Source organism: Rousettus aegyptiacus, unplaced genomic scaffold (assembly GCF_014176215.1).
Source record: "Rousettus aegyptiacus isolate mRouAeg1 unplaced genomic scaffold, mRouAeg1.p scaffold_m13_p_5, whole genome shotgun sequence".
NCBI lineage: Eukaryota > Metazoa > Chordata > Mammalia > Chiroptera > Pteropodidae > Rousettus > Rousettus aegyptiacus.
In genome coordinates, this window is record NW_023416308.1 from 113141341 (window position 1) to 113156809 (window position 15469).

The 15469-nt window shown below is 42.2% G+C and overlaps 2 protein-coding genes and 1 pseudogene across 2 annotated transcripts; all 3 read left to right on the forward strand.

The window, feature by feature from the left end:
* The first annotated feature begins 463 nt into the window (after positions 1–463).
* On the forward strand, positions 464–1527 carry LOC107497320 (olfactory receptor 5A1). Its single transcript, XM_016118996.2, has one exon. It carries the CDS (start codon positions 554–556, stop codon positions 1508–1510), a length of 957 nt encoding a protein of 318 aa, XP_015974482.2. The 5' UTR covers positions 464–553; the 3' UTR covers positions 1511–1527.
* A 6272-nt stretch (positions 1528–7799) lies between these two features.
* Positions 7800–9446, forward strand: LOC107497305 (annotated as a pseudogene).
* Positions 9447–13588: 4142 nt separating this feature from the next.
* On the forward strand, positions 13589–14981 carry LOC107497315 (olfactory receptor 4D10). Its single transcript, XM_016118990.2, has one exon. It carries the CDS (start codon positions 13732–13734, stop codon positions 14665–14667), a length of 936 nt encoding a protein of 311 aa, XP_015974476.2. The 5' UTR covers positions 13589–13731; the 3' UTR covers positions 14668–14981.
* Positions 14982–15469: the final 488 nt, after the last annotated feature.

Sequence of the window (15469 nt, forward strand, 5' to 3'; positions counted from 1 at the left end):
GATTGTTTCCAACTACAGAGCTGAACCTGGCCCCTCTGCCGGATTCTCCATTCCATTATTAAAATTTGAGAAAAGTCAGATGCATAGATATTTCAGGGCATGACGCGACACATACGGGTCCTAATAATAACCTTCTCTGAGGACTTATGATGTGTCAGGCACTTTACACACTTTGCCTTCTTTAATTCTGAAAACGAATAAGTGAAGCAGGTACTGTCAGCCATTTTAAAGATAAGGAACTTGAAACCTAGAGATGCTAGCTATCCCACCCCCAGCGACACCTCTACCAAACGCTTACGGCAGCGGCTGATCTCGGGGAGTCTGAACCTAAAGTAGAAGCTCATACAAACCACCCACACTACATTAAAAAGCAAACGTTTAAGACAAAGACTACCACGGCCTTCCTAAAGAAAGGGACGGGATCCTTGCATAAAGTCGTAACTCTCTGTAACATTCTGCCCTCCCTCTTAGGTCTTTTGTCATTATTTGTCGACATCACCTGTAATGTGGATTATCGTTATTGTCCCAGGTCTGCATCTTGTGCTTGTGGTCCATGAACAACATGCTCACGGCCAAGGCCTGGAACGGCTCGTCAGTGACCAGGTTCATCCTCCTGGGATTTGCAGACCATCCAGAGCTCCAGGCCCTCCTCTTTGTCACCTTCCTGGGCATCTATCTTGTGACCCTGGCCTGGAACCTGGCCCTCATCTTTCTGATCAGAGGTGACCCCCATCTGCACACACCCATGTACTTCTTCCTCAGCAATTTGTCCTTCATCGACATCAGCTACTCCTCCGCGGTGGCTCCCAAGATGCTCACCGACTTTTTCCGGGCGCAGAAGACCATACCATTCTGGGGATGTGCTGCTCAGTTTTTTTTCTTCGTTGGCCTGGGCCTAACTGAGTGCTTCCTCCTGACTGCTATGGCATACGACCGCTATGCAGCCATCTCCAGCCCCCTGCTCTACGCGGCCATCATGTCCCCAGGCCTCTGTGCACGCATGGTGTTGGGGGCATACATCGGCGGCTTCCTCAGCTCCCTGGTCCAGGCCAGCTCTCTATTTCGGCTCCACTTCTGCGGTCCCAACGTCATCAACCACTTCTTCTGCGACCTCCCACCCGTCCTGGCTCTTTCGTGCTCTGACACCTTCCTCAGTCAAGTGGTGAATTTCCTCGTGGTGGCCACCGTGGGGGGCACATCATCCCTCATCCTCCTCGTCTCCTATGGCTACATCGCGGCTGCTGTCCTGAAGATCCGCTCCGCGGAGGGTCGGAGAAAAGCCTTCAACACATGTGCTGCGCACCTGATGGTGGTGGCTCTATTGTTCGGGACGGCCCTCTTCATGTACCTGCGTCCCAGCTCCAGGTACTCGCTTGGCAGGGACAAGGTGGTGTCTGTGTTCTACACGCTGGTGATCCCCATGCTGAACCCTCTCATCTACAGTTTGAGGAACAAAGAGATCAAGGAGGCCTTGCGGAAAGTGCTGGAGAGGAAGAAAGCTTTTTCCTAGTTCGGGAGTGAGAGCATCTCTAGGCAAACCACCTGAGGCATCAACAATCCTGGCAGTCTCTTCTGCCTCTGCCTTAGGCAAGGGGGACCCTCTGCGAGTATCTCTGAAAACGAGATTCTTCCTGCCTGACCCTCTCTCCTTTCCCGGGGCCATATGACTATCCCCACCGTGAATAGTCATAAAGGGGGAGAGGTTATTTCAGCAACTTCCCCCCACACCCAGGATAGCCTATCGTCACAATGGGAATTATGACCGCCACCTTTTATAGGATGCTTCGTCTGCACCAGGCACAAAAGCTATCTGAGTAGACACTCATGGCAGCGCCATGATGCTCATGCACTTATCCCTACATTACGAACAAGGGGACACGGTCCCCGCAAGGAACACTGACTTGCCAGAGGATATAGAAAGGAAGTGCTAGAACTTCCATTCAGATGCAGGTCCTCCGACCCCAGGCCCCACGCTGCCCGAATGCTGCCTTCCGCACTCAACAACAAACAGCCCGAAGTTGCACAAGGGTACAGCTCTTATTGCTAGCATATGGCAGAATCCAAAAAGATACACGCTGTATAGTTGAGGCGAACCACGAAACGAAGTGTCTACTCCACGAAACACTCTCTCCAAGACACCCCTGTGACGTAGGACGCCCACGATGGACACTGAGCAATTCGCTAAGCAAATCCTGAAGGGCGTTACCCTTCGTGGACATTTCCGTCTCCGCTACACGGGGAGCCAGAAATTTTGAGTCCAGTGGTAACGCATCAGTCCTCATCTGTTCCCCATCTCAGTCACCTAAACCGCCTACTCGGTCAGTATCTCCTTGATTTCGACCATATCCTTCCTTTTCCAGTTCAGCCACGTCATAGTTCGGTCTCCTTGTCGATCAGCACATTCTGGGGTCCTCTTGCCCGCCTCTATCTGCACGCACTGCGTGTATAAAATCTTTGTTTCTTTACCTGAATGGATTAGCCCTTGCAGTCCCACGTTCCATACTACTTGCCATTCTCTCAGAAAAGTGTATCTCAGCCTGTCACCTCCAGGTCACCACTCCTTGGTGGAGACTGCCTGCAGTGGAGTTGTCCAGCAGGACGTTACCGCTTGCGAATCCCTCTCACTCCGCTGTGGCTTTGTTCTCTTGCCCACGCGTTCACTTTTTCATTAGTGTAGGTCTAGTCAATATGCAAGTGTGAGCCCTTCCGGAGGCTTCTCCAGCCTCCTCTGCCTCCTTCCTCTCTCGCCACAGATAAAAGCGAAGAGAGACTTTTTGCATCACAACATGAGCCTACTGTTTCCAAAAAAAAGAAAAAAAAAATATTCTGTGAAGATTAGCTTTCTCCCTCTCGTTCAGAAACTTCACACCTCTGAAATTCAGTTTTTTTTCCCCCTAGAAATTAGAAGCTCACTTAACTTGGTTAGAGTATAAAGCAATTTTATAAAATATTTACAAACTCAATTTTACCAGAAACACTTTTGAGAACATATTTAAAGAAAGTTTTCAAGCAGAGATAAAAGGTGTCCACTTACTTATTTTTACTCGTTCTTGTTTCACGCTATTTTAGGGTGACTTCAAAAATGCATGCACTGCACAAACAACAAAACTGGCAACCCAAATGGTCACGCTTAAACTTAGCCATAAGTTTCAAGACATTTGAAACTGGCAAGAGCTAATTTAATGAGGTAGTATGCATAAAACAGGGTCTTGGACTCCAATAAAATTCTTCTGTTGGACTGGTTTTAGTATTATCATCTAGTTGAAGGACTGATTCCCAAGATGCTCCCACCAATCCCCCACAATATACATAAAGGAACCAACTTTTACCGAATGCCTGGTATTCATGGAGCACCATGCCAGACACTTCACGGTTGTTTTTTCATGTAATCAGCACGATAACCTGCAAGGTGGATATTTTTCGAATGATCAGATTCTAATCCCGGATCCAAAAATCGCCAACGCTACCGATTTATGGATGTCACTTAAGCTCTCACATCCTCGTTCTCTAAACCTACCAAAGAAATATTACTAATTTAAAGTTGAGTAATATTTAAGTTTCTTATCTAGTTTGCGAAATTGGTGTGAAGCTTAAATTATATACACACACCTAATTGTTGTAATTTGTGCCTTAAGAAAAGGATCCCCTCTTCTAAGTTCCAGGATTCTCTACACCTTTCACAATAACCCTTCAGGGATTTCGATCATGTCAAAAATCCCCGATGATAAATCATTCTGATTTGTTTCTAACGTAACATTCGAGGCAGCATATCCCTACTGCTCCGCTCCTGGTGTCGGCTCTGCTAACAGAAAATAGAATTTATGGTGCTAGGAAATCTTACCCTTAAACACTTTGAAAGTTCTTTCTCAAGGCTACTCTCTAAACAAAAATTTTAAGGACTAAATAAAAGAATAATTAAAAACAGCCCCCTGATTGACTTTTCAATCTCAAGAAGACTAAATCCCCTACATCAACTTTAAAACCACCTCTTTGAATTCCCGTAGTGGACTCATTTTTTCTGTATTTAGCATATGTCAACATGGAGTCCCATGACATATAATCCACCCATGCCCAAGAGCCATTGTTCTTAAAATACCACTTTAAATGAGCCCTAACTCTGTGCTTAGAACTATATTATAAACTTCATATGTGACTTCTGAACCAGGAGTCTCAACGGCCTCATGAGGTAGGCAATATCATCCCCATTGAACAAATGACAGTGAGTCTCAAGAATAACCTATTGGCATAATTGTAGCCCTCGGTCATACGACTAGTAAATCTCAATTAGAACTAGAAATGAGTACTAGTTTTAGTCTCCAAAGCCCATCCAACATTAAACCACTGCACTCTCTTACCATCTCTTTCTGCTGACACAAAGCCAAAGCGAGACTCGGCTTCCACCCAAATCTTCCTTCCCTCTCTCCTTTAAAAGATCAGGCTTGCATTGTGGTCTTAGATCAATCCCAACTTCCCTGGCCCCCTCTACGTTTCCTCTCACAGGAATCTCCTTCACTAAAATCCTTGCATGTTCAGTCCTGTATGGGTGTCTGCTTCTTGGGAGAAGACTTGGACTAAAACAATTGTGTTGTTTATAAAAGCTCCAAATAATAAACAATTTAAATGTCCATAAAGTTGTGGATAAATAATGAGACTGTATTATATAATAGAATATCATATCATGATAAATGTAAATAAATTATAGCTACACACAACAACATGGATTGATCTCATAAGCATACTGTTAAGCAAAAGATGCCAGACACAAAACAACACCTATTATATGATCAAACACATCTAGGGATCAAAAAGAGACAAAATTAACCATATCGTTTATGGATGCATAGGTTGTTAAAATAATAAAAACGAGAAAGTTGAGACTGTGATCAGCTACAGTCAGGGGAGGTAGTGAGAGTATAACATTCTCAGGCTTCGGAAGGGTTAGCAACGTTTCCTCTGCTGACCTGAGTTATGGTTACACCAGGTTTGTTCTATAATTATGCTCTATTTTGCTAACAGTGAAAGTTTACAATGACCAATGACAAGGGTTTCTTTAAGCAACCTTATTATGTAAATAGTCTAAATATACCAATTAAAAGAAGGGTTTAAGAAGTACAAATTAGTAGTTGATAGATGAGCATGGGGAGCGCAGCAGAGGGAATGCAGGTAGCATTAATGTAATGGCTAGGTGGAGGGCCAGGGAGGGAGGGAGCAATTAGGTGGATCGTTTCATAAACTATATAAATGTCTAACCAATGTATTGTATACTTGAAACTAATAATAAAATAAAATGTAAAAAATAAAAAAAACGGGATTGCAAAGTGGATTTAAAGACCCAACTGTATGCTTAGAAAATGTGTAGTTCCCATAGAACAAGAAACTCGCATTAAATATTAAAAGTATTTTAATATTAAAATAGAGATTAAAAGTAATGCAATGGAGAAAGGTAAACCAAAAGAAAGCTTGAGTAGATATATTGATCTGAATTTAAACGGACTTCAGAACAAAGAAGATTATCAGAGATAAGAAGATGGTCTTTATAATGATAATGAGAAAAGGGTCTGTCTCTGAGAATACATAACAAACTTTAATGTATATGCACTTAACAACAAAGTGTCAAAATAAGCAAGGCAAAAACTGATAGAAATACAAGGAAAAATAGATAAATCCACTATTATAGTTGCAGACTGACACCCGTCAATCAGTAATTGACGGGTGTCAGTCTCCAACTATAATAGTGGATTCAACAGCCAGAAAATCAGTAAGGATGCAGGTGACTTGAATAGCAACATTAATCAACTGAATCTACTTGACATTTACAAAATGCGTTATCCATCAACAGCAGAACGAATGTTCTCCTCGAGCTCAGATGGAACATTCACCAAGATAGACCACATTCTGGGAGGTAAAACACACCTTCACAAATTATACAAAATATGCTCTCAGACCACAGTAGAGTTAAACTAGAAATCAATGACAGACAGATGGAAAAACCCCAATATTTATGGGTGTTGCTTAGCAACTTTTTAATAACTCCCATTGCATCTGCAACTGCCATCTTCTTCTTTGAAGATTACATTTCCTACAAATATCTGCCACTATTCCCTATGCTGATTATGATGTTATTAGACTTCCAGTCCCATGTCTAAGGGAGCGGTGTGAACTGCGCCTGTGTTTGGGTGAAGAAGAGCCAAGCTGTGAAGATGGGGAACCCGGCAGGCTCCCCTTTCTAACCCAAAGATAGCTGAGGGCAGCCTGAGGCAACGTTAGCTTAGCACACGCACAAACTTATAATTTCTGTAGTGTTCGATCTTCAGTCCCTGAAAAGAATCCATGTGCGATTCTTCATATATATGTCATTTAAAAATTCTGCCTTCCATGCAAAATACTACTTCTCAAGACACATTTAAATTAAAAAGTGATTGGGGGGGGGCGGCGGGTATTGAAACTCATTCCATAAACTTCTACTGAGCAACTTCAATGTAAAGGAAAATAACGGGGTCAGTCCCTTTCTTTTAAAAAGAAGTTATTAAAAGCTAGCTGGGAGCTGGAGAGAAACGCGATTATACAAACGACATTAGCATTATGATGATATGAATACTTTCCATTTTACAGTGCTTTGAAGGTTACTAAGTGTCATCAAATTGACCTATGCAGCAACAAAAGGGGCCAAAAGGGGCAAGTTTGGAACGAGGCTGGAGATGGAGTGACAAAGAACAAGTGCTTGTTGGGTAAATACTCCACATCCGGTCATCGCTTGTGTGTTCGTCTCTTCAGAAAAAATGGCTGAATAACTAGGTGGCCAATAACAGCTGGGGATACAGTGGTGATGAAACAAAGTCCCTGCCTTAATTCCATTGCTTCAAATGTCACGACTATCTACTTACTTTCTATTGTTCAACTGGATTTGGTCATCTCAGTAGTAACAGAGAGTGATGACCAGGGTCTTGGGGAAGGGGGAAATGGGGTCATGTGATCAAGGGGTACGAAGTTCAGTTTTGCAGAAGTGAATCCTGGTATCTAATGGATGACAATGTGACTATAGTTGATAATATTGTATACATAAAATTTATTTAAAGAGTAGGTCTTCAGTGTTCTCACAACAAAAAAAAATCATGAAAGCACTTGAAAATTTTTTTTTAGTTCTCCATCTTTCACTAATTCAAGGATTGCTTCTGGAAAAATGTACATAATTCTCTGCTTACTCCTAAAGTGAGGAGGGTTGAGTTAAGTCACCTCTGAGATCCTGAAGCTTTAATGATCAGTTTGTCTTTGATACTTACATGTGCTCTGAATAATGATTGAAGCTCTACATTCAACCAAGAGGCCTGTGGGCCCAGGAGAGTCCTTGTATCCCAGAGTGCAGGAAGGAGCACTTATGAGGGCCTGATTCTTCTCTCTTTTTTTTTTTTTAAGGAAGATAGAAGAATTAAGTAGTCAGCTATTTAATTAACTGTTTTAAGCCTTATCTACCCACTATAATTCTGATAAATCGAAGTAAACCTCAGACTCTCTGATTTGGCTGAGTGATACATTAGAATAACCACTGGAGAGAGTTTTAAAAAATTATTCACCAGACTCTTGTCTAAAATGACAAGACAGATTTTATTCAAGACTATTGCAATAGCGGAGAGAGATTAAGCTCAGTTCAGATACAACAAAGACAAATGCGGGTTTATAGCCAATGAACAGAGTGAAGTGGTCACTGGATGGAATCTAAGGGGAGACATCAAGGATAAGGGGGTTCTTGCTAAATTAGCAACACAAGGTTCTGGCCAAAGACAAGCCCAGAATTTAGATACATGGAGTTACATACAAAGGGTGAAGAATTTGATCAGATATCAAAGGTAGGGGCTTCTTGCCAAGATGATGCAGCAGAAATCTTGCTAAAATTAGGCTCGGCAAGGAAAGACACAGAAGGCTGAGAGTCAGCCCTCGAAAAGAGGGCTCAGAGGAGTCTGACAAAAACTTGGTCAAAGAGGGCATCTGTCTAGTCATAAAAAGTATTTGAGTTGAAATCCTCAATTCGCCCCTTACTAATTTTGAAATTATGTGAACGTGGGCAAGTCATTAACTGCTCTGAGCTCCCTATATAAAATGGAGATAATCATAACCACCCTATAAACCACAGAGAGACATCATAAAAATAAAAATCAAGATGAGATGTTGCAGGTGGAAACCTTTGGTAAAGTAGAAAGCACTGCATACACGGCTTATCTTACAGGACATAAGATAAGCCAGAGTCAAATGAGCATAGTCTGTCCATTTCCTTCTGGTCAGAGTAAGGACATAGGAGTGTGTCAGCTTTTCCTGTCAACACAGAGTATTTATAGTAGGAAAAAAGAGTCATCAGGAGAAAGAATTTCCAGACCAGTTTTCTGAGCAGTCATGATCACCTGGATGCTTGAAAGAGCCTTATGACAATACATGATAAATGACGTTGCCACCTCATGACATTGTGCCCCTAAGCCTAGCACATCTTCCCCCAAGGTAGACCTGGAGGAGGGTGACCCCCATCGTGGGCGAGAGCAACCGCACCAATGGGAAAGAATGTGTCTTCCTGGAATTCCCTCGCTTCCAGGAACTGGAGTGTTTCCTGTTTGTGTTCTTCCTTGCTGTGTATGTAACAACTGTGTTGGGCAACACCCTCATTGTGGTAAACACCACCTGTGAGTCCCACCTCCACACCCCCCACGGACTTCCTCCTACAGAACAAATCAGTCCTGGACATTGTTTTTTACCTGTCACTGTTCCCAAGTTGCTGGTAGACCTATTGTCAAAGAGGAAAACCATCCCCTACAATGGCTGCATGGCACAGATCTCGTTCTCCCACTCTGCCAGTGGGGTGGATATTTTGTTCCTCTCTGTGATGGCCTATGACAGATAGCTTGTGATTGCCAAATCCTTGCATTATGTGACCATTATGAGGGGAGAGGTGTGGGTGGCCTTGGTGGTGGCTTCCTGGGTGGGTGATGGTTTGCATTCAATTGTCCAGATTATGTTGATGCTTACGCTCCCAGGACGTGGCCCCAATGTCCTGGACGCCTTCGACTGAGATATACCTCAGGTGGTCAAACTGATGCCTCTGCCCTGGAGCTTCTCATGATCTCTAACAATGGGTTGGTGACCCTGCCGTGGTTCCTCCTGCTCCTGGGGTCCTACACTGTCATTCTCATGATGATGCTCACTCTGGGGTGAGTCGGAAAAGGGCCCTCTCCACCTGTACCTCCCACATTCTGGCGGTGACGCTTCACTTTGTGCCTTGCGTTTACATCTGCCACCAACCCTTCAAAGTGCTGCCCATGGACACGGTCATGTCCATCAATAACACAGTCGTCACCCCCATGCTAAACCCCCTGATTTATACCCTGAGGAACCATGATAGGAAGTCAGCTGTGAAGAGACTGAAGAGGAAGCTTGGACCTTCCGAGAGCAGTAAACTGAGGTGAACAGTCACATTAAGACTGGACGTCCAGCTCTGATTTGGTTTTCTCAGACTGCTAGCCTAAGGGTCAGAGACAGCTGGTTCTCTCTCCAGTACTTTCTGTAAATCCTCATAGCCCTTTGACTCTATGAGAGGGAATGTAAGAACAAAAGGAAGAGATGAAATTAAACAAATGAACTACAGGCTTGTGCACTGGGACATGTATGGGGTAAAAGATTGAAATCGACAACCTAAATGCTATTTTGGTATTATTTGTGACTCTCGGCTGACATATGTTACCTTCGTTTCATCACTTGTAATATGGAAATAACATTGCCTACTCACAAGATTGTTATGAACGAAGCATGGTAAATGTTGAGAGGATGACAGTTGTGATGGTTAGCACCACCCCTGGTATTAATCAGGCACACAATCAATATTTCCTATTATCTAATCCTCTATGTCAAACCACAATGAGATATCACTTAACACCTGTTAGAAAGGCTATCATCAGAAAGACAAGAGGTAAGCATTAGCATGCATGTGGAGAAGAGAAAATGCTTGTATACTGTTGGTGGAAATATGAATTGGCATAGCCGCTACTGAAAAACAGTGTAGAGGTTCCTCAGAAAGATAAAAATAGAACTACCCTATCATCAATCTTATCTATGGGTATATATCAAAAGGAAATGAAATCAGGGTCTCAAAGGGGTACCAACACTCCCATGTTCATTACAGCATTGTTCACAATAGCCAAGATACGGGAACGACCTAAGTTTTGATAGATGGATGAATGGATAAAGAAGGTGTATATATCTGGAATATATATATATATTCATCATTCTGGAAGATGTATACACAAATATAATCATCTCTATCCATTCATCCATCTGTAGACATTTAGCTACTATCTATCTATTTTCCATTCCACCCATACAGTGGAATATTATCGTCCATAAACGAAAAAAAAATCTTGCTATTTACAATGACATGGTGGACCTTGAGGGCACTATGGTAGGCGAAATAGGCCAGAGAAAGACAAACACTATATGATTTATATGTGGAATCTAAACATCTGAACTCACAGACAGAGCAGAATGGTGGTTCACAAGCACTAGGGTGCGGTGGGTGTGGGGGAGAAATGGGGAGATGATGGTCAAAGGCCACTAACTTCCAGCTGTACAATGAACACATTATGAAGATCTAATACATGGCATGGTGATTACTGTTAACAATACTACATTGTCTACTTGGAAGCTGCTGAAAGAGTAGATCTCGAATGATATCACCACAAAAAAGAACTGGTAATTATGTGAGGTGATGAAGGTGTTAGCTGGCCCTATAATGACAATCCTTTCTGTAACAAATAAGTGTATCACAGTGAGAGATGTCAATTATACGTCAATAAAGCTGGGGGAAAAAAAAGAATTACCCATCCCAAATACACAACCTGCCTCATGCAGTTTTTATCTTTGTAGACGAGTTTAATGTACTAAAATGAAGTGGAAAAGCAGTGAAATCCAAAGCTAACATCATTCTGGGGGAAAAAATGGAAGTGCTTTTTTTATAAGATCAAACCATTCAATAAATAGATTTTGTCTTCAATAACTAGCTGTATCCAAACTGAGAGATTCCATAAGAGTAGACTGTTGGAAAATAGGAAAAATATGCGTTCCTCAAGTATTGTCTAACCCATGTGTCTCTACATGTGGGGACTTAGACCAACATCAAGAGACTATAATCATTCTATGTATAATTAGAAACCAAACTGGTAGCAAATGTCCATTTCTCTTCTTGCTGTGTTTTGGCGATCTAATTGAAACTCACTTGTATATAGTGTCCTCTGAGCCTTGCAAGCTATGAAAATTGGACTCTTGTAGTCTCTTGGGCACAATATTTGGCATGTTTTAACAACATTCTGACTGAGCTGCAGATAAGGGGATAGATATACTGCTTCTAAATAATTTGGACACTTATCAAAATGTGTGTGTACACACATGCACGTCTCGGAAACTTTTTAATAACTCCCATTGAAACTTCATCACCAACACAGAATCAGGCTCTTGACTTCCATTTTCTTGTCCAAAATTATTCCCTTTGCAATTCTTATATTAGGCCCAAGGCCCAGGGATTTGTACATAAGACAGGCACGTAATGGAAGTTCTCGAAGATGTGATTCTTTGAATCTGCCCTTTTTCTCCTGAAAACGGAGCAAAGACACTGTAAGATATTTAGTCTTCCAAAAGACCTTACCTTCAGAAAGAAAATGTTCAAGAATTCATGTCACCAGTGTTCTCTTCTGCACTGGACCTGATAGCATGCATCTTGTAGCTGGAGTTTCAAGATCACAGGAATTAGGTAAAGACATTAAACTTCTAGCTAAGGTTAAGGTTATGTTATGCATAGTGGAGTCGAGATGTTATTCTGATTATGTATAAATAGTTTGATATGTTCCAGGTATATTAAAAGCTTCAGAGCCAAGATGGTCTCAGTGGCAGAAATAACAAAGGTGGGTGTTAATCATCGGGAAGAGGGATATTGTGTTAAGAGAGATTTCAGCAATGCGTTCCCTTCACTGTCAGAGATGGGATCATGCATTTGTGAGACTTTGAGTTGCTTTGCGGTGATGCCTCCTCAGACTCAGGTCAATGGAAATTGGTTTTCCAGGGCCCCTTTCTGCCAAATTCTCATCTTCAGACAGACTTTGTCAAACATTCTTACTATACAAAATTAAACTATATATATGATATAAAATTAGACTATACATACACACACACACACACACACACACACACACATATGTGTGTGTGTGTGTGTTTGAAGGGGAAAAGACAACTGTTTCTTCCATCCTATTTCCATCTCTTCCCTTCACCCAAACATTGATTCATAATATCTTTCATAAGAATAACATTACCAAAGGATGGTGATAAAAATTAAATAACTTCTCATACCTCTTTACACATAGAAAGCACTCAAAAAATAGTAGCCTCTGTTACTGCTGGAAATCAGGAAATGTCCTATCATATCACCTATCCCAGCCTGATTTGCCTCTACTTCTCTCATGATTCATTTCACATTTTCTCATGCATTATGTGCAGCAATTTGCACAAACCACCCACTTTTAATAGGCTGTAAGCCTTCTGACAATGTGGTCCAATTTATCCATATACAGTTGGAGACTGCAATAAATGTTCGCTTGCTAAGTATAATGTGGAACACATATTATAAAATTCTTAAGAATGATTATTTTTAAGAAACAGGCGCTGGTCTAACAATACCCATGTGTCTCCTGTTGTGTGTTCCCTCCACAACCTTATCCGTGATCCACGAAGGGAAAGACACAGAGGAGAGCGTAGTGATACAGTATGGACTCCCTCTCAGAGCTGGTCACTACCTTTGTCCTCTCCCCACACTCAAGCAAGGATCGCATCACTGAGACAAAATGAAAAAAGCTCTAGAGAAATGCTGCACAGCACCACGGCTAAGCTGACTGCACTGTACCGAGCACTTAAACGTTACTGAGAGGGTAGCTCTCGTGTTTAAGTGTGTTTACCACAACATGAAAAAAAAGAAATGAATGATGTTCCTTGAGATTTGTATTCATACTTTCTTTCAATCTATTTCTCAACAGAAAATTATAAACATGTCAAAATAACTATTAAGCAAGTAATCTGATTAGTATGAAGTAATCAGAATAACAAGTTACCTACGTGGATGAACAGGCCACATTTTTAAGCAATTCAACATGAAATAGCCAAAAGCATGAAAACTGAGTCACGCCATAGCAACACTGCAACAAGAAAAAGAACAACATCCTCTTTTTTTGGCAAGATAAGACCCTCTTAAAGTCATCAGAATATTTGCTACTATGATGAATATTAGACTTGTAGACTATTCAGTCAACAACGGCTGGAACCATGTGTTACTTAGCTTTGTATTTACTGCTCCAAACAGTTCCCAACATTTGATATGTATGGATGGAATAAAAAATTAACACAATTTAAAATGAAAATAAATTAATTAGACTATGCTATGGAACTGTCGCCACTTAACATAATTGATTATTCTCTCCAAAAGTGGTTTTATAGGGAAAAAAATTATTGAATGACTTTGCATGTGATCATTTGATTTGATCACCAAACTCTTTATAATCTTAAAAATGTGGACAACTCAGCAAATCCCAAACACTCCAGCCACATGAGGAGCATCCTGGACGACGTTCCTAGTGCTTAGGAAGGAAACAGAGTAAACAGCCGAGGACTTTCACAGGAAGTAGCTTGAAACAAAAAAGAGAAAAAGAAGGCGGCTCAATGGAGTTCACAAACTGCACCAGGGTAAAAGAATTCATTTTCCTCGGCCTAACCCAGCAACAAGAACTGAGCGTGCTCTTGTTCCTTTTCCTGCTTTTGGTGTACCTGACGACGCTGCTGGGGAACCTCCTCATCATGGTCACTGTGACCTGTGAGTCCCGCCTGCACACCCCCATGTATTTTTTGCTCCGCAATTTATCAGTCGCCGACATCTGCTTTTCTTCTATCACCGCTCCCAAGGTTCTGGTGGACCTCCTGTCGCAGAGGAAAGCCATCTCCCTCGGCGGCTGCTTCACCCAGATATTTTTCTTCCATCTCATTGGAGGGGTGGATGTATTTTCCTTGTCGGTGATGGCGTTAGACCGGTACGTGGCCATCTCCAAGCCCCTGCACTACGTGACCATCATGAGCCGGGGGCGTTGCATTGGGTTAATAGTGGCAGCCTGGGTGGGGGGCTTTACCCACTCCATTGTGCAGATTGCCCTGTTGCTCCCGCTCCCCTTCTGTGGGCCCAATGTCCTTGACACTTTCTACTGTGATGTCCCCCAGGTCCTCAAACTCGCCTGCACTGATATTGTTATACTCGAGCTGCTGATGATTTCTAATAATGGACTGCTGACCACTCTCTGGTTCTTCTTCCTCCTCGTGTCCTATATGATCATATTATCAGCAGTCAGGTCTCAGGCAGGGGACGGCAGGAGGAAAGCCATCTCCACCTGCACCTCCCACATCACCGTGGTGACCCTGCACTTTGTGCCCTGTATCTATGTCTATGCCCGGCCCTTCACCGCCCTCCCCACGGACAAGGCCATCTCCGTCACCTTCACTGTCATCTCGCCTCTGCTGAACCCCTTGATCTACACTCTGAGGAACCAGGAGATGAAGTCGGCCATGAGGAGACTGAAGAGCAAACTCGTGCCTTCTGATAGGGTGTAGACTGGTGGCTCCTTCTTTCTCCCACCTTTGAAAATCTTTGTCCATCAAATAAACTGTATTTACTAAAAAATGTCTAGTTAATTTGTGTATTTCTCGCAAGATACACATGACTCTCAAAGATTCTGAATAGCATGAAACTATAATGCAAAAGATGGGATTCATGTTACAAATGAAAGTAGAAAAATTGTTAGATGGAAAGGTGGATGTTGCTTTTGCAATACAGACTTGGAAGAAATTTTAAATAATCAAAACATGTTCACATAATTTTATTACTTTGGAATTATAGGTTTTTTGAAACACATATACATTGTGCAATGATCACTAGGGGAAATGAATAAAGGTGGGATATTTCTGTTATTTCTTACAAGTGCATGAGAATCTTCAATTGTCCAAATAAAAATTACAACTAACAAAAAGCAAAACTATATATATATACTCAGAAATTTCCACTACATTTCTCCATTGTTAGCAGGAAGGGAGCCAAGACACATATTGGAAAATAGTGTCGCGTGGCCATTTGGACTCTACAAGGTCTTTCATGAAGTAATCGCGTCTTAATGAAGTAAATGCTTACAAATTAAGTTTCACTTGGGATACCTCCTTCAGGTAACACCCTGAAGACTTTTTCACTCGAAGCCCATGCACCTGAGGTTGACAGCAGGGCCCCTGAAGCTCACTCAGTGTGAGTTAGAATATGGATCTCACCAGTTATGAGTTCTGTGACCTCATGCTAGGTTCTTGCCCCGAACTTCCTTCGAACCCCAGTGGCCACACGCGACCCCCGCTCCGCTGCACCCCCTGT